Source organism: Jaculus jaculus, chromosome 8 (genome assembly GCF_020740685.1).
Source record: "Jaculus jaculus isolate mJacJac1 chromosome 8, mJacJac1.mat.Y.cur, whole genome shotgun sequence".
NCBI lineage: Eukaryota > Metazoa > Chordata > Mammalia > Rodentia > Dipodidae > Jaculus > Jaculus jaculus.
In genome coordinates, this window is record NC_059109.1 from 4,600,881 (window position 1) to 4,624,298 (window position 23,418).

General features: G+C 48.1%; 1 protein-coding gene across 2 annotated transcripts in view; it reads right to left on the reverse strand.

Moving 5' to 3' along the window:
- Positions 1–23,418, reverse strand: part of Slc26a8 (solute carrier family 26 member 8) — a 63,988-nt gene that overhangs the window by 7,618 nt on the left and 32,952 nt on the right. For both annotated transcript variants that reach the window (XM_045156788.1, XM_045156789.1), the window contains exons 9-17: positions 22,654–22,801; positions 19,009–19,122; positions 16,443–16,520; positions 14,046–14,141; positions 11,552–11,658; positions 11,406–11,475; positions 8,781–8,876; positions 8,559–8,690; positions 7,100–7,465 (exon numbers count right to left, since the gene is read on the reverse strand). In XM_045156788.1, coding sequence (XP_045012723.1) covers positions 7,100–7,465; positions 8,559–8,690; positions 8,781–8,876; positions 11,406–11,475; positions 11,552–11,658; positions 14,046–14,141; positions 16,443–16,520; positions 19,009–19,122; positions 22,654–22,801 — 1,207 coding nt within the window. The remainder of the gene's footprint in view (positions 1–7,099; positions 7,466–8,558; positions 8,691–8,780; positions 8,877–11,405; positions 11,476–11,551; positions 11,659–14,045; positions 14,142–16,442; positions 16,521–19,008; positions 19,123–22,653; positions 22,802–23,418) is intronic.

The window sequence follows — 23,418 nt, forward strand, 5'->3', positions numbered from 1 at the left end:
CAGGTCCGAAGCCCCTCTGCCCCGCCCCCTGCCTGGGCCACGTGCACCTTGCTTCCCAGTCTACACTCGTTGCATGAATGAGTTTTAAAATTTTTATTTTATTTGAGAAGGAGAGAGAGACAGAGAGAGAGAGAGAGACAGAGAGAGAGAGACAGAGACAGAGAGAGGAAGAGAATGGGCACGCTAGGGCCTCCAGCCACTGTGAACTCCAGACTCATGTATCACCTTGTGCATCTGGCTTTACGTGGGTCTTGGGGAATCGAACCTGTGTCCTTTGGTTTTGCAGGTAAATACTTTAACCGCTAAGCCATCTCTTCAGCCCTGTTTTTGTTTTTTGAGAAATGGCCTCATGGAGTCCAGGCTGGCCTCAAACTATGTATCCAAGGATGATCTTGAACTTCTGATCCTCCACCTCCACCTTCGAAGTGCTGAGGTTATGGGTGTGCACCACCACATGTAGCAGGAAAAACTACGTACACATACACACACACATACACATACACACATACATATACACACACATACATATACACACATACATATACACATACACACACATACATACACACATACACACACACATACACACATACACACACACATACATACACACACATACATATACATATACACATACACACATACATACACATGTACATATACACATACACACATACACACACACACACATACACACATACATACATTTATAAAGAGATGGTTAATCTCTGGTTGTCAACTGGACAGGATTTAGAATCACCAGGGAAACAAACTTCTGGGGATGTCCCTGAGGATTTTCCAGATTAAGATGAGGAGAGAGGACCCCTTATCTTTATTTTATTTTATTTTTTTTTTGAGGCAGGATCTCAGTGGATGAATGAATTTTTAAATTTTTATTTATTTATTTGGGAGACAGAAAGAGGCAGGTGTAGAGAGAGAGAGAGAAGAGAGAAACAGAGAGAGAAAGAATGGGCACGCCAGGGCCTCCAGCCACTGCAAACAAACTCCAGATGCGTGCGCCACCTTGTGGATCTGGCTTACATGGGTTCTGGGGAATCGAACCAAGGTCCTTTGGCTTGGCAGGCAAGCATCTTAACCACTAAGCCATCTCTCCAGGCCTGGATGAATGAATTCTTGAATGCCCAGAAATGCTGAAAGTGCTGGGGACACAGAAGAGAACTGGGCTGTCTCATAGTAGATGGAGGGACAATGACAAGGAGGGCTTCTTTTTGGGGGGGGTTGTTGTTGTTTTGAGGTAGGTTTTCATTGTAGCCCAGGCTGACCTGGAATTCACTATGTACTCTCAGAGTGACCTCGAACTCACAGCGATCCTCCTGCCTCAGCCTCCCACGTACTGGGATTATAGGTGTGCACCACCATGCCCAGTGAGGGCTTCGTATAACATCCAATGGGCACGTGCAGCAGGCTGGTTACCGTCCTCCGGCTTGCCTTCCCCTGCCTCCCCTGGGAACCCTGCCCTGCCTAGAGTCACAAGTCACCAATCACATTTTGCCACATATGGTCAACATTACCACACATTGTTCTTTAGTATAAAAAGTGTGGAAAACCTCGAGTGGGGCTCAGGTCCTTTGGGACATTCCTCCCTCAGTCTTGGCAGGCTAGTGAAGGTGATGGTGGTCCTGTGATCTCAGGGCCTTGACCTCTGCTTTCTGCTGTCTCCATAAGAGAGAACGAGGGTGTGAGGGAGCCCCGGGAGAGAGACGGGCACACGTGCCGCGGGAGCATTCCTGAGCGTGGTCATGAATGACCTATCTTGGCATTTTGGTTGCTGGTGACCTCCCTGTTCCCTGGAGTTCACCAGGAAGAGGAAGTAATGTGCGGACCAGAGATGACCAAGCGATATAGAGGGGAACAGAAGGCAGAAGCCTGCTGGATCTGATCCAGAAAATGCCCTGCAAAGTCGCATTTGCCGGACTAAAGCAGCACATCGTTAGTTCCAGATGAGTAAACATCAGATCCAAACCTCACCTTTCCTTTAACCACTTTATAAGCTCTGGGCAATAAACCTTAAAGTTCAATTCAGAGCAAGTCCACACTAACCTGAACACTCTTGAGATTGGGTAGACTTCAACCCTGAGCACTAAGTTAAAATGTCCAAAGAGACAAATAAAATGGACTTCTAAGAGAAAACAAGGAAGTCATTCTTGATTACACAGTAATTAGCAGAGTCATCAAACACAAGTACCGTAAGTGACTACAAATGGGGAAGGGAAGCACCATGAATTAAGAAGCTTAAATTGGGTGCTTGTCCAAGAAGAGTGGACGATTGTGTCCAGCACTCAGGAGGCAGAGATAGGAGGATCACTGTGAGTTCAAGACCACCCTGGGAATACATAGTGAATCCCAAGTCAGCCTGAGCTAGAGTGAGACTCTACCTGGAAAAAAAAAAATGTACACAAAGCTGGGCGTGGTGGCGCACGCCTTTAATCCCAGCACTCAGGAGGCAGAGGTAGGAGGATCGCTGTGAGTTTGAGGCCACCCTGAGACTCCATAGTGAATTCCGGGTCAGCCTGGGCTAGAGCGAGACCCTACCTCAAAAATCAAAAAAGAAAAAAAAAGTACACAGAGGGCTGTTGAGATAGATGGCTCAGCAGTTCAAGGCACTTGCTTGCAAAGACTGTCCACGGAGGGTCTAAATTCCCCACTACTCACATAAAGCCAGATGAACAAAATGCTACATGTGGAGTTCGTTTGCAGAGGTGGGAGGCCCTGGCATCCTCTCTCTCTCTCTCAAACTGAATAAATATTTTTTTAAAATTACACAGAATGACAAAAGAATAAAGAAAAGCTAGGCGTGGTGGTGCACATCTTTAATCCCAGCACTTGGGAGGCAGAGGTAGAAGGATTGCTGTGAGTTCGAGGCCAGCCTGAGACTCCATCGTGAATTCCAGGTCAGCCTGGGCTAGAGTGAGACCCTACCTCGAAAAAAAAAAAAGAAAAAAGAAAAGAAAAATATGTGTTTAGGATATAAAAGGGAGCCAGGACTGTTCTACAGTTGTAAGGCAAAGGTGTCTCATATGCCTTTACTGGGATGAATCAGAAACAGGCCAGATGTGGATATCTGATGCCATGGCCCAGGACCTGCAGAATCTGCTAACAAGGAAGTAAAAGAGGAGTGACAGACAGTGCCTGGTGTCCCAAAGTGACCAAGCCCTGAGATGAGAGATGATCAAATATGACTTATGACTGAGCCTGAAAATGGTGTGTGTGTGGGGGGAAAGGATCTCATAGACAGGATCTCTTCCTCTCTCTCTCTCTCTCTCTCTCTCTCTCTCTCTCTGTTCTTCCAGATGCTGTTTTGTGCAGCCTGGGCTGACTTCCAACTCTAAGGATAACCTTGAACTTCTTTTCCTTCTGCCTCTATATCCCAGGTGCTGAGATTATAGGTGTGCGCCACCATGCCTGGCTTAATATAGCGCTGGGGTCACACCCAGGCTCTGTGCATGTGCATCAGGCATTCTACCCACTGAACCAACTGAGCCATACATAACCTATATTTGCAGGCCACAAAAGCTCTTGATGCTAATCTCTCTTTTTCCTTATTTATTTATTTATTTATTTATTTTTACTTTTACTTTGCAGAGAGAGAGAACGAGTGTGCCAGGGCCTCTAGCCACTGCAAATGAACTCTAGATACCTGCATCACTTTATATATCTGTCTTTATGTGGACACTGGGGAATCTAACCTGGGTCGTTAGACTTAGCAGGCAAGTGCCTTACCTGCTGAGCCATCTCTCCAGGCCTGCTAATCCCTGCCAAGCCTCTCACCTTATAGATGAAGAAACAGAGACCCACTGCGACTTAGTGGCCTGCCTATGTCAGATGGATAGTGACCAGCCAAACTAGGGTTCTCACGGCTCTGAAAAACTTCTGGCAGCCTCAGACCGGAGAAGGTCTAGACTCCCTTAAGAGAGCACTGAATTATATTCCTCTAGGAATAAGAAGATAGAATGAAAAGCCGGCGTGGAGGCGCACGCCTTTAACCCCAGCACTCGGGAGGCAGAGGTAGCAGGATTGCCATAAAATCGAGGCCAGCCCTGAGACTACATAGTGAAGTCCAGGTCAGCCTGGGCTAGAGTGAGACCCTACCTCAAAAAAAAAAAAAAAAAAAGAAGATAGAATGACATGGAATCCAAAGACAAAACAGCACAAACCAGTCAAAGAAGCATAGCTCACAGGGTTGGCGCAGCACAGCATGCCATGAGTATTGGAGGGTCGGGGCGTAAACTCAAGCCACGGCCCACAGGTGCAGAAGTAGGGTAGTGCTCCATGGGCAGCAGATGAGTGCATGCCGTGCACGTGCATGTGCATGGGAGACGTCAAAACAACAGAGCCCTTTGGCCGACTGTCTCTAAGGAGGCTGTTCTGCAGGGGGAGTAGAGAATTGTCAAAGAACCTAGGAGGAGCCGGGCGTGGTGGCACACGCCTTTAATCCCAGCACTCGGGAGGCAGAGGTAGGAGGATTGCCGTGAGTTCGAGGCCACCCTGAGACTCCATAGTGAATTCCAAGTCAGCCTGGACCAGAGTGAGACCCTACCTCGAAAAACAAAACAAAACAAAACATGGGAACAGTAGACAGGACTTAGGGACATAGACTTTGAAAGAAGATGATCTTGTCATTTTCTGAATATTTTTTTTTAATTAATTTATTTATTTATTTGAGAGCGACAGACACAGAGAGAAAGACAGATAGAGGGAGAGAGACAGAATGGGCATGCCAGGGCCTCCAGCCTCTGCAAACGAACCCCAGACGCGTGCGCCCCCTTGTGCATCTGGCTAACGTGGGACCTGGGGAACAGAGCCTCGAACCGGGGTCCTTAGGCTTCACAGGCAAGCGCTTAACCGCTAAGCCATCTCTCCAGCCCTTCTGAATATTTTTAATTCGCATGCTTGTATATTTGTGTTTGTGGAAGTGGGAGTACCAGGGCCTCTTGCCATTGCAGAAAAAAAAAATAAATAAAAACTTCATGTCACATGGTGGTATACATCTTTAGTCCCTGCAGAGGTAGGAGGACACTGTGAGTTCGAGGCCAGCTTGAGATGATAAAGTGAATTCCAGGCCAGCCTGGGCTAGAGTGAGACCTTCCCTCAAAAAAAAAAAAAAAACAAGGAAGAAAAAACCTCCAGACATATGCACCATATTTTACATCTGGCTTTACATGGATATTGGAGAACTGAATCCAGGCTGGCAGGTTTTGTAACCATTGAGCCTCCAACCCTTCTGTGCTTTTTTTTTTTTTTTTTGAGATAGGGTCTCACTGTAGCCCAGGCTGACCTGGAATTAACTCTGTAGTCTCAGGGTGGCCTCGAACTCACGGTAATCCTCCTACCTCTGCCTCCCAAGTGCTGGGATTAGAGGCGTGCACCACAACGCTCAGCTTCCTTTTCATTTCTTTCTTTCTTTCTCTTTCTTTTTCTGCCCTTCTGTCTGAAGTTAGAAGATAATGAAGAAAAAAGCATGTTTGTTGGAGGAGGGGGCAGTATGTCCTGTAAAAACACATCAGGCTGGAATGTCTTTTCTCCCAACCTCTTCAAGCCTGAGGATGGTGTACCGTGGTGTCTGGCTGGGGCAGAGCAGCTTAACAGTGGGAAATTCTTGGTCAGCTTTTTTTCCTGTAATATCCAAGCCTACTCCTTGAAAAGATTTGCTGCAATTGTATTAAGTTTTCTTTCTTTCTTTCTTTCCTTCCTTCTCTCTCTCTCTCTCTTTGGTTTTTCAAGGTAGGGTCTTACTCTAGTCCAGGCGGACCTAGAATTCACTATGTAGTCTCAGGGTGGCCTGGAAGTCACAGCAATCCACCTACCTCTGCCTCCCAAGTGTTGGGATTAAAGGCGTGCGCCACCACACCCAACTTCTTTCTTTAATAGCTATTTGAGGGAGAGGGAGAGATTGGCGCCAGGGCCTTCAGCAGCTGTAAACGAACACTCCCTTATGCATGTGTGACATTGCATGCTTGCATCACTGTGCATCTGGCTTATGTGTGGGACCTAGAGATTCAAACTTGAATTCTTAGGCTTTGCAGGCAAGAGCCTTAACCGCTAAACCATCTCTACTTCCTTCCTTCCTTCTTCCTTCATTCTTCCTTCCCTTCCTCTTCCTCTTCTTCCTCCCTCCTTCCCTCCCTCCCTCCTTCTTTCTTTCTTTCTTTCAGCTTTTCGAGGCAGGGTCTCACTCTAGCCCTGGCTGACTTGGAGTTCACTGTGTTGTCTCAGGCTGGCCTCGAACTCACAGTGATCCTACTACCTGGGGCTGAAGGGATGGCTTAGCAGTTAAGGTACTTGTCTGCAAAGCCAAAGGGCCCGGATTCAATTCCCCAGGACCCACATAAGCCAGATGCACAAGGGGGCACATGCGTCTGGAGTTTGTTTGCAGTGGCTGGAACCCTGGCGTGCCCATTCTCTCTCTCTCCCTCTTTCTCTCTGTTAAATAAATAAATAAATACTATTAAAAAAATAATCCTACTACCTCAGCCTCCTGAGTGCTGGAATTAAAGGTGCGTGTCATGACACTCAAGTTTCCTTTATAATTATTCTTTGAAAAAATAATAAATGAGCTGGGCATGGTGGCACACTCCTTGAATCCCAGCACTTGGTAGGCAGAGGTGGACAATTGCCGTGAGTCTGAGGCCACCCTGAGACTACACAGTAAATTCGAGGTCAGCCAGGGCTGTAGCAAGACCCTACCTTGAAAAAAGAAAAGAAATAAATAAATGAGCCGGGCAGAGTGGTGCCTATCTTTAGTCCCAGCACTCGGGAGGCAGTAGGAGGATCACCATGAGTTCAAGGCCAGACTGAGACTACATAGTGAATGCCAGGTCTGCTAGGGCTAGAGCGAGACCCTACCTTGAAAACCCTCCCCCAGACTTATAACAAATGATCATGGCTGCTGAACCAACCTTCCAGTTCAACAAATCAGAGCTGGATCCTTTTCTTTTGATCTGATTGACTTGAACCACCTTCGGCGTCCCGTTCTCTAGCTGTCCTGCCGCAGTCCCGCCATACTTAAATCGGTACGGAGTAGGTGGGTGTGGGTGGTGGGAGGGGATCAGAGCACATGCAAATCTTCCGCAGTACTTACCTGCCTTAACACAACCAGAGCCCTGGAGTCCACGTAGTGGACCATGGAGAAGTCCAGGATGACGGTGTGGATGCTGGCCGGGAGCGAGGTGTCTGAGTACGGCCTGGTGGCGGCTCTGCCCTGCCCCGCGTTTTCTGCACCTTCCAGTGACACCTCACTGTTTCTCACGGGGTGGCTGGAAATCCAGCCACTGCCCTGGAAGCTCTGCCCTTGGTTCCTCTGGGATGGCGAAGCCACTGTGTATGGCACCTGCTCTTCAGAGGTGTTTTGGCTTGCGTCCCTACTGCCCAAAAAGGAGCAGCGGATCAGGTTGATGGACGAGGCGTCATAATCCTCTTTATTTTCGAACCGTTCTACGTACATAATCTGGAAGAGGGCGGGCACAGAAGGATGGTGGTCAGACTCCAAGGAAGGCCAGAAGCACTTGCAGAAATGCTGTCACTTCCCATGAGCTCCCTTCCCTCTCTCTCCAGTGAAATGTCTCCGTGGACTAGATCTTTCCATGTCTCTCTTTTTTTAAAAAAAAATATTTTAATTCCGGGCGTGGTGGTGCACACCTTTAATCCCAGCACTCAGGAGGCAGAGGTAGGAGGATCAGTGTGAGTTCGAGGCCACCCTGAGACTACACAGTGAATTCTAGGTCAGCCTGGGCTGGAGTGAGAGCCGACCTCAGGAAACCATTCTCATTTATTATTATTAAAGAAAGGAGGAATGAGCGCTCCACGACCTCCAGCCACTGCAAACCAACTCCAGACACATGCGCCCTCATGTACACCTGCCTACATGGATTGTGGGGAACTGAACCTGAGTCCTTTGGCTTTGCAGGCAAGTGCCTTAACCACTAAGCCATCTCTCTAGACCCCCCCTTTATTTTTCAAGGTAGGGTTTCAATCTACTCCAGGCTCACAGTGATCCTTCTACCTTTGCTTTCCAAATTGCTGGGGTTAAAGGCATGCACCACCATGCCGGGCTGACTTTTTTTTTTAACTTTATTTTTATTTATTTATTTGAGAGAAAGAGGTAGACGGAGGGAGAAAGAGAATGGGCATGCTAGGGCCTCCATCCACTGCAAGTGAACTCCAAGTGAGCCCCCTTGTGCATCTGTTTTATGTGGGTCCTGTGGGGAATCAAACCAAGGTCCTTTTGCTTTGCAGGCAAATGCCTTTAACTGCTAAGCCATCTCTCCAGTCCCCTGGCTGACCTTTTTATTCTTAAAGGAAATAGCTAGTGCTCTTTGAAAATAAAATGCAGGAACCTGGACCTCTAATCCCAGCACTTGGAGGCAGAGGTGGGAGGACTGCTGTGAGTTCGAGGCCAGCCTGTGAGTACAGAATGAATTCCAGGTCAGCCTGAGCCAGGGTGAGACCCTACCTCAAAAAAAATAAAATAAATAAAATAAATAAATAAATAAATAAAAATGTAAAAAAATCCGAAAAAGGCAAGGCGAGGCAGGCCTTACCCTGGGCGGGAGCTCCATCTCATCACAGTCACAGAAGCACCTACAGATGTTGTTGTCCTGCAGGGTGGTCTCACTGTCGTTAAACAGCTGGAACACTTCTTCTTCGGTCAGAGGCACCCTCACCATGTTGGTCTGTAAGACAGAAGCGGGCTCTCAAGCAGGGGTGGCGGGAGGCAGGCCGCGTGGGCAGGGGCAAGGGCAGGGGCAAGGGGCGGAGGTTACCTCCTTCAGCAGCTTGTGCCTCAGCTGGTACACGTTGACGAAGGTGACCGAGTTGCAGCACTGGAAGATTTTCACCCCAGGGAAATGCAGCACCTGCTGGGCCAGACGGGAGCGAGTGGTAGAGACATCTCTGTGCTGCCTGCCCCTCCCTGTGAGAGCCAAGATCTAGAAAATTCTGCGTGCCTGTTTCACCCCTGCTTTAAAAAATAATTATGCTTTTTATTCTTATTGATTTATTGGAGAGAGAGAAAGAGGAAGAGAGAGAGAGAAAGAGAGAGAGAGAGAAAAAGAATGGGCGTGCCAAGGCCTGCAGCCACTGCAAACTCCAGATGCATGTGCCACCGTGTGCATCTGGCTTACATGGGTCCTGGGGAATTGAACTGAGGTCCTTTGGCCTTGCAGGCAAGTGCTTTAACCACTAAGCCATCTTTCCAACTCCTCTTCCTTCCTCTCCCCTCCCCTTTTTTTGAGATACAGTCTTGCTGTAGCCCAGGCTCTCCTGCAATTTCCTTTGTCGTCTCAGGCTGACCTTGAACCCACAGCAATCCTCCCACCTCTGCCTCCCAAGTGCTGGAATTAAAGGCATGTACACACCCATTCTCTCTCTCTCACTGAAAAATAAAATAAAAAGCTAAGCATGGTGGTGCACACCTTTAATCCCAGAATTTAGAAGGCAGAGGTAGGCAGACCACTGTAAGTTTGAGACCACCCTGAGAATCCAGATTGAATTTCAGGTCAACCTGGGTTACAGTGAGACCCTACCTCAAAAAAAAAAAAAAAAAAAAAAAAAAAAAGCCAGGCATGGTGGCACATGCCTTTAATCCCAACACTCAGGAGGCAGAGGTAGGAGGATCTCCATGAATTCAAGGCCACCCTGAGACTACATAGTGAATTCCAGGTCAGCCTGAGCTAGAGTGAGATCCTACCTCGAAAAACTACAATTAATTAATTAATTAATTTGAGAGAATGTACATGCTAAGGCCTCTTCTACCCACTGAAAACTTGACATGTGTGCACTACCTTGAGCATCTGGCTTATGTGGGTACTGGGGAATTGAACCTGGGTCCTTAGGCTTCACAGGGAAGTGCTTAACTGCTAAGCCATCTCTCTAGCTCTCCCCCAACTTTTAAAAAAATATTTTATTTTTATTTATTTATTAAGGAGAGGGCAGGGGAAAAGGGGCAGGTAGAGAGAAAGAGAGAGAATGGGCATGTCAGGGCATCCAGCCACTGCAAATGAACTCCAGAAGCATGGGCCATCTTGTGCCTCTGGCTAATATGTGTCCTGGGGAATTGAACCTGGGTCCTTGGGTTTGCAGGCAAGTGCCTTAATTACTAAACCATCTTTCTAGTCCTCCCCCCACTTAAAAAAAATATATTTTAGGGCTGAAGAGATGGCGTAGTGGTTAAGGCGCTTGCCTGCAAAGTCAAAAGATCCCAGTTCGATTCTCCAGGACCCACATAAACCAGATGCACAAGGTGGCGCATGCAACTAGAGTTTTGTTTGCAGTGGCTGGAGGGCCTGGAGCACCCGTTCTCTCTCTCTTTCTCTCTCCCCCCTCTTTATCTCTCTAATAAATTATATATATATATATATATATATATATATATATATATATGTTATATATATGTATATTTTTTTAAAGCCAAGTGTGGTGGTGCATGCCTTTAATCCCAGCACTTGAGAGGCAGAGGTAGGAGGATCGCTGAGAGTTTGAGGCCACCCTGAGATTACATAGTTAATTCCAGGTCAGCCTGGACCAGTGTGAGACCCTACCTTGAAAACCAATAACAAACAAACAAACAAAAAATACACACACACACACACACACACACACACATATATACAGAAATATTATTTATTGATTTGTAAGCAGAGGCTGGTTGTGGTGGCACACACCTTTAATTCTAGCACTCAGGAGGCAGAGGCAAGAGGATCACTATAAATTCAAGGCCAGCCTGAGACTATAGAGTGAATTCCAGGTCAACCTGGGCTATAGACCCTACCTCAAAAAGCAAAAAAGGGGATTGGAGAGGTGACTTTGCGATCAAGGCGCTTGCCTGCGAAGCCTAAGAACTCATGTTCAAACCTCCAGGTTCCAGGTGGCCGGAGGCATGGTGACACCAGCCTTCAAAGTCGCGCGTGCACACCAGGGGCAAGCGTCTGCAGCTCACTCGTAGCAGGCTGCAGGTCCTGGTGTGCCTATTCTCTCTCTCAAAATAATAATAATAATGATAAAGCAAACAGAGAGATTGAGAATGGGTGTGCCAGGGCCTCTAGTTGCTACAAATGAGCTCCAGACGCATGTGCCACTTTGTGCATCGGACCTTACATGCACAACCAAACCTGGGCCGTCAGGCTTTGCAGACAAGTACCTTAACCACTGAGCCATCTCTTCAGCTAGTCTCTCCCTGCTTTGTTCCCCTGCCAACCCCTAGGCTCCACCCCTTAGCTTCTCGCTCCTCTGTCTGCCTTGCTTTCCTTGAAGTGTCCTAATGGTGCCGCACGGGAAGAAGGTGGCTACTTCCGAGCTGCCCGTCCCCGAAGCGTCACGGTCCCCCCACCCCTCTGGGAACGTGCGCTGCGGTCCCCGGGGGGCTCGCTCAGGCCGGGGTGGCTCCCTACCTCCCGATAGTCGCTGCTGCTTCTATAGATGTTGGTGTTGGGGATCTGGCCCAGGAGGAGGATTTTCGTTCTGAAAGGAAATGCACTTGTCTTGGCTCCTGGTGCCCCTCACCATGGGCAACTTCCCACTGCCAGAGACCAGGTACCTGTGTGACCGAACGGTGATGATGAAGAAAGCGAAAACTAACGAAATCAGCAGTCCCATGTCTAGTCCCAGGAAAATCGCAGAGCTGAACGTCACCAGCCACACAACCTTGTGGGAAAAGGATAGAAGGGAAAAGGGAGACTGTGAAAATGAGGGTGCAGAAGGTGCCAGTCCCCACATCTCCACCGCCGCTGCCTTCTTCCCTCCCACACCTGGGGTCTCAGGGGAACTCTACACTGGGGTCATCATACACAGCTGGGCCCTGAGGCTGCCTGGCAGTTCTTTGACGGGTCACCTTGGTCACCTCTGTTCAGTTTTTCTCTCAGATGCCACTGTCCTTGTATGTAAAATACAGACAGTGAGACCGTGACATCTCCCTTATATGTTGGGTTGACACTTGGAATCTCATCAGTAAAACCAACCAGAACTCACCAAATGGTGGTGAAAACCTGTAATAGTTATTGCAGAGCTTTTTTTTTTCCAGGGTAGGGTCTCGCTGTAGCCCAGGCTGACCTGGAATTCACTCTGGAGTCTCAGGGTGGCCTTGAACTCGCAGTGGTCTTCCTACCTCTGCCTCCGGAGTGCTGGGATTAAAGGCGTGCGCCACCACACTTCTCAAGACCCTACTGGACTACCTTCTCTCATAGCTCTCAGCAGGTGACCTTAACCTCCGGTCTTCACAGGAACAAATAGGTTGAAACTCCCTTTAGTTTTCACTCCCTCCATAGCGGCTACTGTCAGCCCGGGCATTCAGATTTTCCCTCACTGTCTTCAGCCCCGTGGGACACTCACCCTCCTCCTGGACTCTAACCCTTGTCTGTACTGGACCACATCCCTTCATAGCCCCTCGGGGACCTGGCTCCCCATCTGGCCTATTTCCCTATTTCTTTGCCTATACCAGGTCCTTCTCCCTCTGCCCCCTCCCCCCTGCGCTCCCCTAACAGTCTATCCACCATCTTGCTATGGTTTGGACATGAAGTCCCCCCCCCCAAAAGGCTCATATAGTGAAGGCTCCGTCCTCACACAAGCCATGTCAGAGGAGGGATTCTGGGATGGATGAATCCACTGATGGGCTTGTCGTTTGACAGGAGGCGCTGGCAGCCAGCTACAGGGAGCGGCTCTTGGAGGCACGCCCTCGCTCCGCTCGACTCTGCTTCCTGGACAGCAGGGGGCGAGCAGCCCTTGTCTCACGTTCCTGCCGCCACGTCCTGCCTCGCCTCAGGAGGGCGCCATGGAACCAGCAGACCCTGGATGGAAACTCTGAAGCACTAAGCCAAGCTCAACCTTTCCTCCTTTAAGGTGTTTCTGTCAGTAACTTGTCACAGAGATGGAAAGTGCTCAACACTTCTTTTCCTCCCCTCCACTTCCCTTGTGCTCTGGAGGGAAGGAGGTGTCATGTTCCTCCTCCTCTTTGCGAAATGCCAACATAAAAGCTCTGGGACAAGGTCTGGAGAAGTAGCTTAGCGGTTAAGGCACTTGCCTGCAAAGCCAAAGACCCAGGTTCAATTCCCCAGGAGCCATGCAAGCCAGATGCACAAGGGGGTGCATGTGTCTGGAGTACCTATGCAGCAGCTAGAGGTCCTGGTGTGTTCATTCTCTATCTGCCTCTCTTTCTGCTTCTTTCTCTCTCTCTAATAGATAAATAAAAATAAAACATTAAAAAAAAAAAAACAAAAAACAAAGCTCTAGGACAAAACAAAAAGTTCTAAAGCTGGGTATGGCGGTGCTCACCTTTAATCCCAGCACTCAGATGTACAAGGTGGCACATGCGTCTGGAGTTTGTTTGCAGTAGCTAGAAGCCCTGGCGCTCCCACTCTCATTCCCTCTCCCTCTCTTTGCTTGAAAATAAATAAATAAAACTATGTTTAAAAACTCAAACATTAGAGCTGGGCATGGTGTCTTGAATCCCAGCACTCAGAGGTAGGGGGATCGCTGTGAGTTCGAGGCCACCCTGAGACCCCATAGTGAATTCCAGGTCAGCTTCAGTTAGAGTGAGACCCTACCTTGAAAAACCTAAATAAATAAAAGTTATTCAAGGGCTGGAGAGACGGCTTAGCAGTTAAGTGCTTGCCTGGGAAGCCTAAGGACCCAGGTTCAAGGCTTGTTTCCCCAGGGCCCAGGTTAGCCAGATGCACAAGGGGGCGCACGCGTCTGGAGTTTGTTTACAGTGGCTGGAGGCCCTGGTGTGCCCATTCCCTCTCTGTCTATCTCTTTCTCTCCCTCTCTCTCTGTCATTTTCAAATAAATAAAAGTGAACAGAAAAATTTTTTTTTTAAAGTTATTCAAATACACAATGGATGGCCAGCCCTTTCTTCCTAGATCTGCATAATGAGTTCCACTGGCTGGACGCCAGCCTTTCGGGTCAACTCCTAGGCGTCCAGGAGCCCCGTGTGCTCTTTGCGGCTGAGAGGCAGATTTCTTTTGTTGGCCATCTTTCCCTGTCTTCAGCCGTCCCCTCTGTCTGTCCCCTCCTCTCCCGGGACACCCTCACTCACACAGTCATACTGGTCCTGCCTCCACAGACTGGGGAGGTTGTAAATGGTCTCCAGGTAGGGCAGGACGTTGCTGAGGACAATCCCGGCCAGCACAGCCTGTGGGGAAAAGACATAGCCTGCTTCGCTCTCCTTGCGGGACCACCATTCCCAAGTCCTCTCGAAGCCACCAAGGAGCCGCCAGCCCCGTGTCAGAGCTCCTGCTTGTGGTTGGTATTAACGCCCCCCATTTTGACCCGCCACCCTCCAGGACTGGCCACACACATGGGGTGAGGTCAGATCTGCTGGAGTCAGAGAGTAGAGGCGCAACAGGCCCCCTTACACCCACTGAGTTTCTCCCAAAGAAGAGCAGGAGGAAGGGTCAGCAAAGGTGGCAGCCATCGGCCCCTCGGGGTGTGACAAAGACTCCACAGGGAGCAGGCCCCATTGGCTAATTCTCTTATCTTTGGCTACTTGACCTTGTCTAGATTGCCAAAGAAATCTCCCTTACTCTCACACTGTCTAGAACCCATTCTCACATGGAGTGATAAAGTGCAGAGAATTTTCACTTACAGACACTCTACAAAAATTTCAACCGGGCTTTTATTCAGGTTTAATCATGATATCCTATGGTAATGTCACTAATGAGGTGCTTTCTTTTTTCTTTTTGGTTTTTTGAGGTAGGGTCTCACTCTAGCCCAGGCTGACCTGGAATTCACTATGTAGTCTCTGGGTGGCCTTGAGCTCACGGTGATCCTCCTACCTCTGCCTCCCAAATGGTGGGATTAAAGGCACGTGCCACCATGCCTGGCTTGAGGTACATTTTTAAAAATTTTATTTTTATTTTAGAGAGTGAGAGAGAGAGAACAAGAGAGATATTTGGCATGCCAGGGCCTCAGCCACTGAAATTGAACTTCAGACGCTTGCGCCACCTAGTGGCCATGTGTGACCTTGTGCTTGCCTCACATTTGTGCATCTGTCTAATGTGGGATCTGGGGAGTAGAACATGAGCCCTTGGGCTTTGTAGGCAAGCGCCTTAACCACTAAGCCATTTCTCCAGCCTAAGGTGCATTTTTAAATAGTGTTTACTGAGGCAAGTTGTGTTATTTTATTTATTTGAGAGAAAGGGGCAAATGGGGAGTGGGGTGAACTGGTACGACAGGCCCTCCAGCCACTGCAATCGAAGTCCAGACTCGTGTGCCACCTTGCACACACGTGTGACCTTGTGCACTTGTGTCACCTTGCGCGTCTGGTTTATGTGGGATCTGGAGCGTCAAACATGCGTCCTTAGGCTTCACAGGCGAGCACCCTCACTGCTGAGCCGTCTCTCCAGCCCTGGCCTCAATCGCGCCTCACCTTGCCAAGTGCTGGCGGCACAAGTGTGCACCACCCTGCCTGGCTTAAGACCTAACTGACCTTAAGAAACATTTCCATGTGCTCATGAGATCCCTGGACTGGGCAAATATTTTTCAGCCCTGCTTTATCCATCTTCTCCTCTGCTTGGGAATGAGAGCTGATCATTCCACCAGGACTGGCTGGCCTCAAGCCTGCTATTGCTGTCCGAGGGTGCCCAGGGCTGAGGAGAACATGGCAGGTCCGCAGGAGAGGGTGGAGCCAGGGTGACGTCCGCAAGAATGACCACCTCCCCACCGCACCCTCCTCTTTCAGCCACTGGGAATCTCTCAGCTTTGAACGGTTTTCAGAGACGTTGGAAGGGGGGAAAAAAGGCCTCAACAGGCTGGGGAAATGGCTCAGTGGTTAAGGCCTGCAAAGCCAAAGAATCCAAGTTCAAATCCCCAGGACCCACGTAAGCCAGAAGCAGAAGTGGTGCATGCACAGTGGCTGGAGGGTGGCGCACGCCTTTAATGCCAGCACTCGGGAGGCAGAGGCAGGAGGATCAACGCTGTGAGTCCACCGCTAACATGAGACTACATAGTGAATTCCAGGTCAGCCTGGGCTAGCGTGAGACCCTACCTCAAAAAGAAAAAACAAAAAATAATGGGCTGGAGAGATAGCTTAGTGGTTAAGGCACTTGCCTGAGAAACCTAAGGACCCATGTTCAGCTCTCCACATCCCATGTAAGCCATTCACACAAAGTAACACAAGCATGTAAGGTCCTACATGCGCACAAAGTGGCACACCTATTTGGAGTTTGGGTTCAGTGGCTGGAGGCTTTACAGCCTCCAGTTTACAGCTTTTGCAATGAAAAATAACTATTATAACAATGTTTCTTTAATACACACACACGTATTATATATATAATACATAGATAGATAGATCGATCCCATGTTATCTTGTTTAACTGGAGATGGAAAAGGATGAGAAAGACAGCTGGAGCCACCACTGGGGACAGTTGTGCCCACCACAATGCCACCTCAGATCCCTTCCTAGTGACTTCCTCCACCCATCCAGCCTACTCACGTTGGGCAGCTTGTAGAAGAAGCGTCCCGTTTTCACCATCAGGAGCAGCATCACACCTGCGCCTACCAGAGATGCAAACTGAGGAGACAGAGCTGATTGGAGAGAAACCATCAGGGACATACGGGTCCCTGTCTGCACCTGAGGCCTTCTGCCTGGGTTCAACATGAGTCATGTCGGGATCATCCCCAAGTACTCAGCACATAACATTCTCAGTAAACGCTGACTGACTAGTCTGAGATGTTTCAGCCGCTGCTGGGTATTTCAATTCTCTCCTAAAACGTGACTTGCGTTCCTCCAAAGCATTAACATCCCCTTGCACACTTCAGAAAAACTAGCTGATTCCTCACTGACAGCCCTTAAGCCCCAATAAATAAATAAATGTCTCACCCCCTTGTCCTCCAACTGGGAGCTTGAATAGCTTCCCATCTAATGGAGTCAGTAGGGTTTCACAGTAGGTGGCGCACGCCTTTAATCCCAGCACTCAGGAGGCAGAGGGAAGAGGAGCTGTGAGTTCGAGGCCACCCTGAGACTACATAGTGAATTCCAGATCAGCCTAGGCTAGAGTGAGACCCTACCTCCAAAAACAAAAGAAAGGGCTGGAGAGATGGCTTAGCGATTAAGACATTTGCCTGCAAAGCCAAAGGATCTTGGTTTGATTCCCCAGGACCCACGTAAGCCAGATGCACAAGGTAGTACATGCATCTGGAGTTCGTTCGCAGTGGCTGGAGGCCCTGGCACGCCCATTCTCTTTCTCATTCTTACTCTGTGTCTGCCTCTTTCTCTCTCATGCTCTCTCAAATAAATAAATAAAAATAAATCAGAGAGAAAGAAAAGCAAACAATAACAAAATCAGGGCCAGTCATGGAGGAACACACCTTTAATCCCAGCACTTGGGAGGCAGAGATAGGAGGCCACCCTGAGACTACAGAGTGAATTCCAGGTCAGCCTGAACTAAAGTGAAACCCTATCTCGGAAAACCAACCAAACAAACAAAACAGTGACAATTGCTTCCCATGTTCCCGTTTCAGTTCCCTGTTACCATCGGAAAAATCCATCAGTGTGAGTCAAGCCTGCCTGTAGCAGTCAAGGGCCCTTCCCAGTCGGCTTGACCACACTGGCCTGTGTCACTTGCTGAGAATGAAGCTCATTTGGAGGACAAAGCGGAGAAACACAGCTCTATTTAGAAGTGCAAGGGGGTCTGGACGCAGTCTCAAACTCATCGTTTCTATTATTTCTTTTTAGCAATTTTTCTTTTTTTTTTCCCCCCCGAGGTAGGGTCTCACCCTAGTCCAGGCTGACCTGGAATTCACTCTGTAATCTCAGGGTGGCCTTGAACTCACAGTGATCTTCCTACCTCTGCCTCCCGAGTGCTGGGATTAAAGGCATGCGCTACCTGGCTTCTTTTAGTTTATTTAATTTTTTTTTTTTTTTTTCCCTAAGGCAGGGTCTGACTCTAGCTCAGGCTGACCTGGAATTCACTATGTAGTCTCAGGGTCTCAGGATGGCCTTGAATTCATGACGATCCTCCTACCTCTGCCTCCTAAGCACCAATTTTCTATGCTTTAAGCCACTAGTAATACAAATGGTATAAACAAATGTCATTTTCCTCTGCAATGTCTGTCAAACTGTAACTGTATATTAAAGCATGGCTGATATAGGCAAGGACGGAGATTGAGCCCAACAAAGTGCTACTTAGCAGCTGTGGCTCCCTAACTTTCCTCTTTCTTCTTCCTTCCTTCCTTTTCTCTTTTCTTTCTTTATTTTTTCTTTTCTTGAGGTGGGCTTTCACCCTAGTCCAGGCTAACCTGGGGCTAACCTAGAACTCACTCTATAGTCCAAGGCTAGCCTCAAACTCACAATGCTCCTTCTACTTCTGCCAAGTACTGGGACCTTCCCCATGAACTATAACATCAAAACAAGGTTTAGGGCTGGAGAGATGGCTTAGTGGTTAAGGCTCTTGCCTACAAAGCCAAAGGACCTGGGTTTGATTCCCCAGGACCCACGTAAGCCAGATGCACAAGGAGGCGCATATGTCTGGAGTTCATCTGTAGTGGCTGGAGGCCCTGGCCTGCCCATTCTCCCTCTCTCTCTCTGCCTCTTTCTCTCTCTCAAATAAATAAATAAAATATATTTTAAAAAAATTTAATCATGGAAGTTGTTAATAAAAAATTAATTAATTAAAAAAAGAAGAAAGAAAAAAATGTAAAAACAAAAAACAAGGTTTAGGGCTGGGGAAACGGCTGAGCAGTTAAGCTGTTTGCCTGTGAAGCCTAAGGACCCTGGTCTGATTCTCCGGGACCCACGTAAGCCAGATGCACAAGGGGGCGCGTGCATCTGGAGTTCATTTGCAATGGCTAGAAGCCCTGGCGTGCCCATTCTCTCTTTCTATCTTCCTCTTTCTCTCTCTCTCTCTCTCTCCCAAATAAGTAAATGAATAAATACAATATTAAAAAATAAAATAAAATAAAACAAGGCTTCCTCCACACAGTCCTGTTCTGTGGGGGCTTGTGTCGGTCGACAGGAGCCTCTCTGTGCAAGTGCAGAGAACCCACTGCTTTCAGCACACCTGCTGTCTCCCTCCAGACTTGTCCTGGATGATGGTCCTGGCCACGGCGCCAGTGAGCACGCAGGACCTGAAGAACGAGCTGATCACGTTGCAAAGGCCCATGGCGATCAAGTCCTGTGGGGCAGCGCAAAGGACAGACAGGGTCTTGAGCTAAAGGCATGCTGCTTGTGTCGCAAGGGTCAGGTCGGGCTGTGGCCGTCACTTCTGACCACACACTGGCACCAAAGTATGGCCAGTCCACTTCTCTTTCTTTCTTTCTTTTTTTTTTTGGTTTTTCGACGTAGGGTCTCATTCTAGTCCAGGTGGACCTGGAACTCACTATGACGTCACTATGTAGGGTGGCCTTGAACTCACAGAGGTCCTTCCACCCCTGCCTCCCCAGTGCTGGGATTACAGGTGTGTGCCCCCACACCCGGCTCCAATCCCATTGTCTAAGCGGAAAGAGAAGCCCACCCGCATGGTAACGTGACCACCAGGATCCTTTGCTGTTGTCCTCATTATGTTTGTTGGTTCAGACAGGGGCATGGGGCCTAGGTTGGCCTCACTTACTCTATAGCTAAGGCTTGAACTCCTGATCTGTCTCTGGTTCTTTTCAGTTTATTTTTAAAAATATTTTATTTATGAGACACAGAGAGAGAAGGACAGACAGAATGGGTGCACCAGTGTCTCTACCCACTGCAGAGGAACTCCAGATTCATGTGTCATTATGTGTATCTGGCTTACATGGGTTCTGGAGAATTGAACCTGGGCCCTTAAACTTTGCAGGCAAATGCCTTAACTGCTAAGCCATCTCTCCAGCCCTCTGTTTCTTTGCAAAAAACTATATTTTTTTTCCAGGCGTGGTGGCTCATGCCTTTAATCCCAGCCCTTGAAGTAGGAGGATCACCATGAGTTCAAGATCAGCCTGAAACTACAGAGTGACAGAGTGAAGTCTAGGTCAGCCTGGGCTAGAGCGAGACCCTGCCTTGAAAAACCAAACAACGCCGGGCATGGTGGTGCACGCCTTTAATCCCAGCACTCGGGAGGCAAAGGTAGGAGGATCGCCATGAGTTTGAAGCCACCGTGAGACTACATAGTGAATTCCAGGTTAGCCTAGGCTAGAGTGAGACCCTACCTTGATAAAAAAAAAATTAAAATTTTCTTGTTTATTTTTATTTATTCATTTGAGAGCGACAGACAGAGAGAAAGAGATAGAGACAGACAGAGAGAGAAAGAGAAAGAGAGACAGAATGGGTACGCAAGGGCCTCCAGCCACTGCAGACAAATTCCAGACGTGTGCGCCCCCTGTGTGTCTGGCTAACCTGGGTCCTGCGGAATTGAGCCTTGAACCGGGGTTCTTTGGCTTCACAGGCAAGTGCTTAACCGCTAAGCCATCTCTCCAGCCCCAAAATATTTTTTATTATTTATTTTCAAGGAGAGAGAGAGAGTGGGCATGCCAGAGCCTCCTACCACTGCAAACAAACTCGAGACACATGTGTCAGGCTTTACATGGGCACTATGGAATCAAGCCGAGGTCGTTGGGTTTTACAAGCAAGCACTTTTAACTGCTGCACCATCTCCCCAGCCCCCTGTCTCTGTTTTCCCAAGTGCTGGGATTACAGGTGCACTCCACCAAGCCTGGCGCGTAAGCTTTTTTCTGCCTGTCTGCACCAAGTCTCTCTCTTTTTTTCCCTTTTGCACGCCTGTAGTATGTGTGATGTGATGTGTGTGTGTGTATGTGTGTGTGGTGTACACAGACACATGGACTCCTTACACACACATAGGGATGCCACAGTAGAATGACAGATGTCCCCTTTGTCACTTTTCTGCAGCGTTGTCTTGAGACAGTCTGACCGTGGAGCCTCGTTTCCTCTCTTTTCTTTGTCTCCCTTAATGTTATAGGCCTGTGCGAGTGTGCCTGGTTGTTGTTATTTTTATTGATTTATTTTTTGTTTTTTAATTTTTCTTAAAATATATTTTATTTATTTATCTATTTGAAAGACAAAGAGGGAGAGAGAAAGACAGAGAGAGAATGGGTGTGCCAGGGCCTCCAGCCACTGCAAACGAACTCCAGGAGTATGTGCCCCCTTGTGTACCTGGCTTATATGGGTCCTGGAGAATTGAACCTTTGGCTTTGCAGGCAAATGCCTTAACCACTAAGCCATATCTCCAGCCCTATTTTTTTTTTTTTTAATTTTAGGGAAAGAGAGAGCAAGAAAAACAGGGAGAGAGAAGAGAGAGAATTGGTGTACCAGGGCCTCAGTTACTGAAATCAAATGTCAGACACTTGTGCCACCTAGTGGGCATGTGAGACCTTGCACTTGCCTCATCTTTGTGCGTCTGGCTTATGTGGGATCTAGAGAGTCCAGCATGGGTCCTTAGGCTTCACTGGCAAGCGCCTTAACCACTGACCACTCTCTCCATCCCAGTGTGCCTGGTGTTTAAGATGGGTTCTCTGATGGAACTCAGGTGCTCATGCCTGCTCAGCAAGGATTCTTACCTACTGAGCCCTTTCCCCAGGCTCTCTCTGAGCCATAACTACTCCAGGGAAATAGCACTTGTATTTGTTGTAGTGGATTTAAAATTAAGTGTCCCCCATGTCTCACAACCCTTTTGTGATTACACCCACATGACTCTTTGATAAAAAAAAAAGAAAGAAAGAAAGAAAGAAAGAAAGAAAGAAAGAAAGAAAGAAAGAAAGAAAGAATCAATCTAGGGCTGAGAGATGGCTTAGCAGTTAAGGCGCTTGCCTGCAAAACCTAAGGACTCATGTTTGATGCTCTAGGTCCCACATAAGCCAGATGCACAGTGACATAAGTGCAGAGGTCACACATGTGCACAAGGAGGCACAGGCATCTGCAGTTTGATTGCAGTGGCTGGAGGCCCTGGCATACCAATCCCCTCTCTCTCTCTCACTCACATTTAAAAAAAAAAAAAAAAAATCTCAGGCTGGAGAGATGGCTTAGCGGTTAAGTGCTTGCCTGTGAAGCCTAAGGACCCCGGTTCGAGGCTCAGTTCCCCAGGTCCCACGTTAGCCAGATGCACAAGGGGGTGCACGCGTCTGGAGTTCGTTTGCAGAGGCTGGAAGCCCTGGCGCGCCCATTCTCTCTCTTTCCCTCTATCTGTCTTTCTCTCTGTGTCTGTCACTCTCAAATAAATAAATAAACAATTTAAAAAAAAAAATCTAGAGCTGGGCCTTGAATCCCAGCATTCTAGATGTAGAGGTGGGGAGATCGCCATGAGTTTGAGGCCAGCCTGGAACTACAGAGTGAGTTGCAGGTCAGCCTGGGCTAGAGTGAAAGCCTCCTTTTTTTTTTTTTTAAATTTTTATTTATTTATTTATTTGAGAGAGACAGACACAGAGAGAAGGACAGATAGAGGGAGAGAGAGAGAATGGTCGAGCCAGGGCTTCCAGCCTCTGCAAACGAACTCCAGACGCGTGCGCCCCCTTGTGTATCTGGCTAACGTGGGACCTGGGGAACCGAGCCTCGAACCAGGGTCCTTAGGCTTCACAGGCAAGAGCTTAACCGCTAAGCCATCTCTCCAGCCCCTGAAAGCCTCCTTTGAAAAATCAAAAGAAAAAGAAAGAATCTAGCCTTTATAGTGGCAGGAGGTCCATATTCAAGAGCAAAGACTTATGCTTCGGAAGACATGACGGCCGCTCACCTGGTTGGAGTTGACTGAATAGTTGTGGAGACTGGAGATCTTTCTCCCCAGGAATATGAGCAGGAAGGAGCTCACCAAGGCCAAGGACATGGCTTGTAAAAGGATACGGGAAAGAAAGCTTAAATCTGGCATTTGAGGAAACAGGAAGCTGTAAAATAAAACAGTGGGATTATTGCTAAATGTATGCAAAGGGCCTGAGTTCTGCAGGCACCTCAAAAAAACTAACTAACTAACTAAATAATCCAGGCATGGTGGCGCACGCCTTTCATCCCAGCACTTGGGAGGCAGAGGTAGGAGGATCGCCGTGAGTTCGAGGCCACCCTGAGACTACATAGTGAATTCCAGGTCATCCTGGGCTAGAGTGAGAGCCTACCTTGAAAAACCAAAAGAAAAATAAATAGAGCCTGTTGTGATGGTGCATGCCTCTAACCTCAATACTTGAGAGTCCATTGGCAGTAGCTGGAGGCCCTAGCATGCCCATTCTCTTGTCTCTCTTCTATCTCTCTCTGCTTGCAAATAAATAAATAACCAATATTTAAAAAAAATTAGTCGGGCATGGTGGCGCATGCCTTAAATCCCAGCACTTGGGATGCAGAGGTAGGAGGATTGCAATGAGTTTGAGGCCACCCTGAGACTACATAGTCAATTCCAGGTTGGTTTAAACTAGAGTGAGACACTACCTTGAAAAACCAAAAAAAAAAAAAAAAAAAAAAAAAAAAAAAAAAAATAGATGCACAAAGTGGTTCATGCATCTGGAGTTCATTT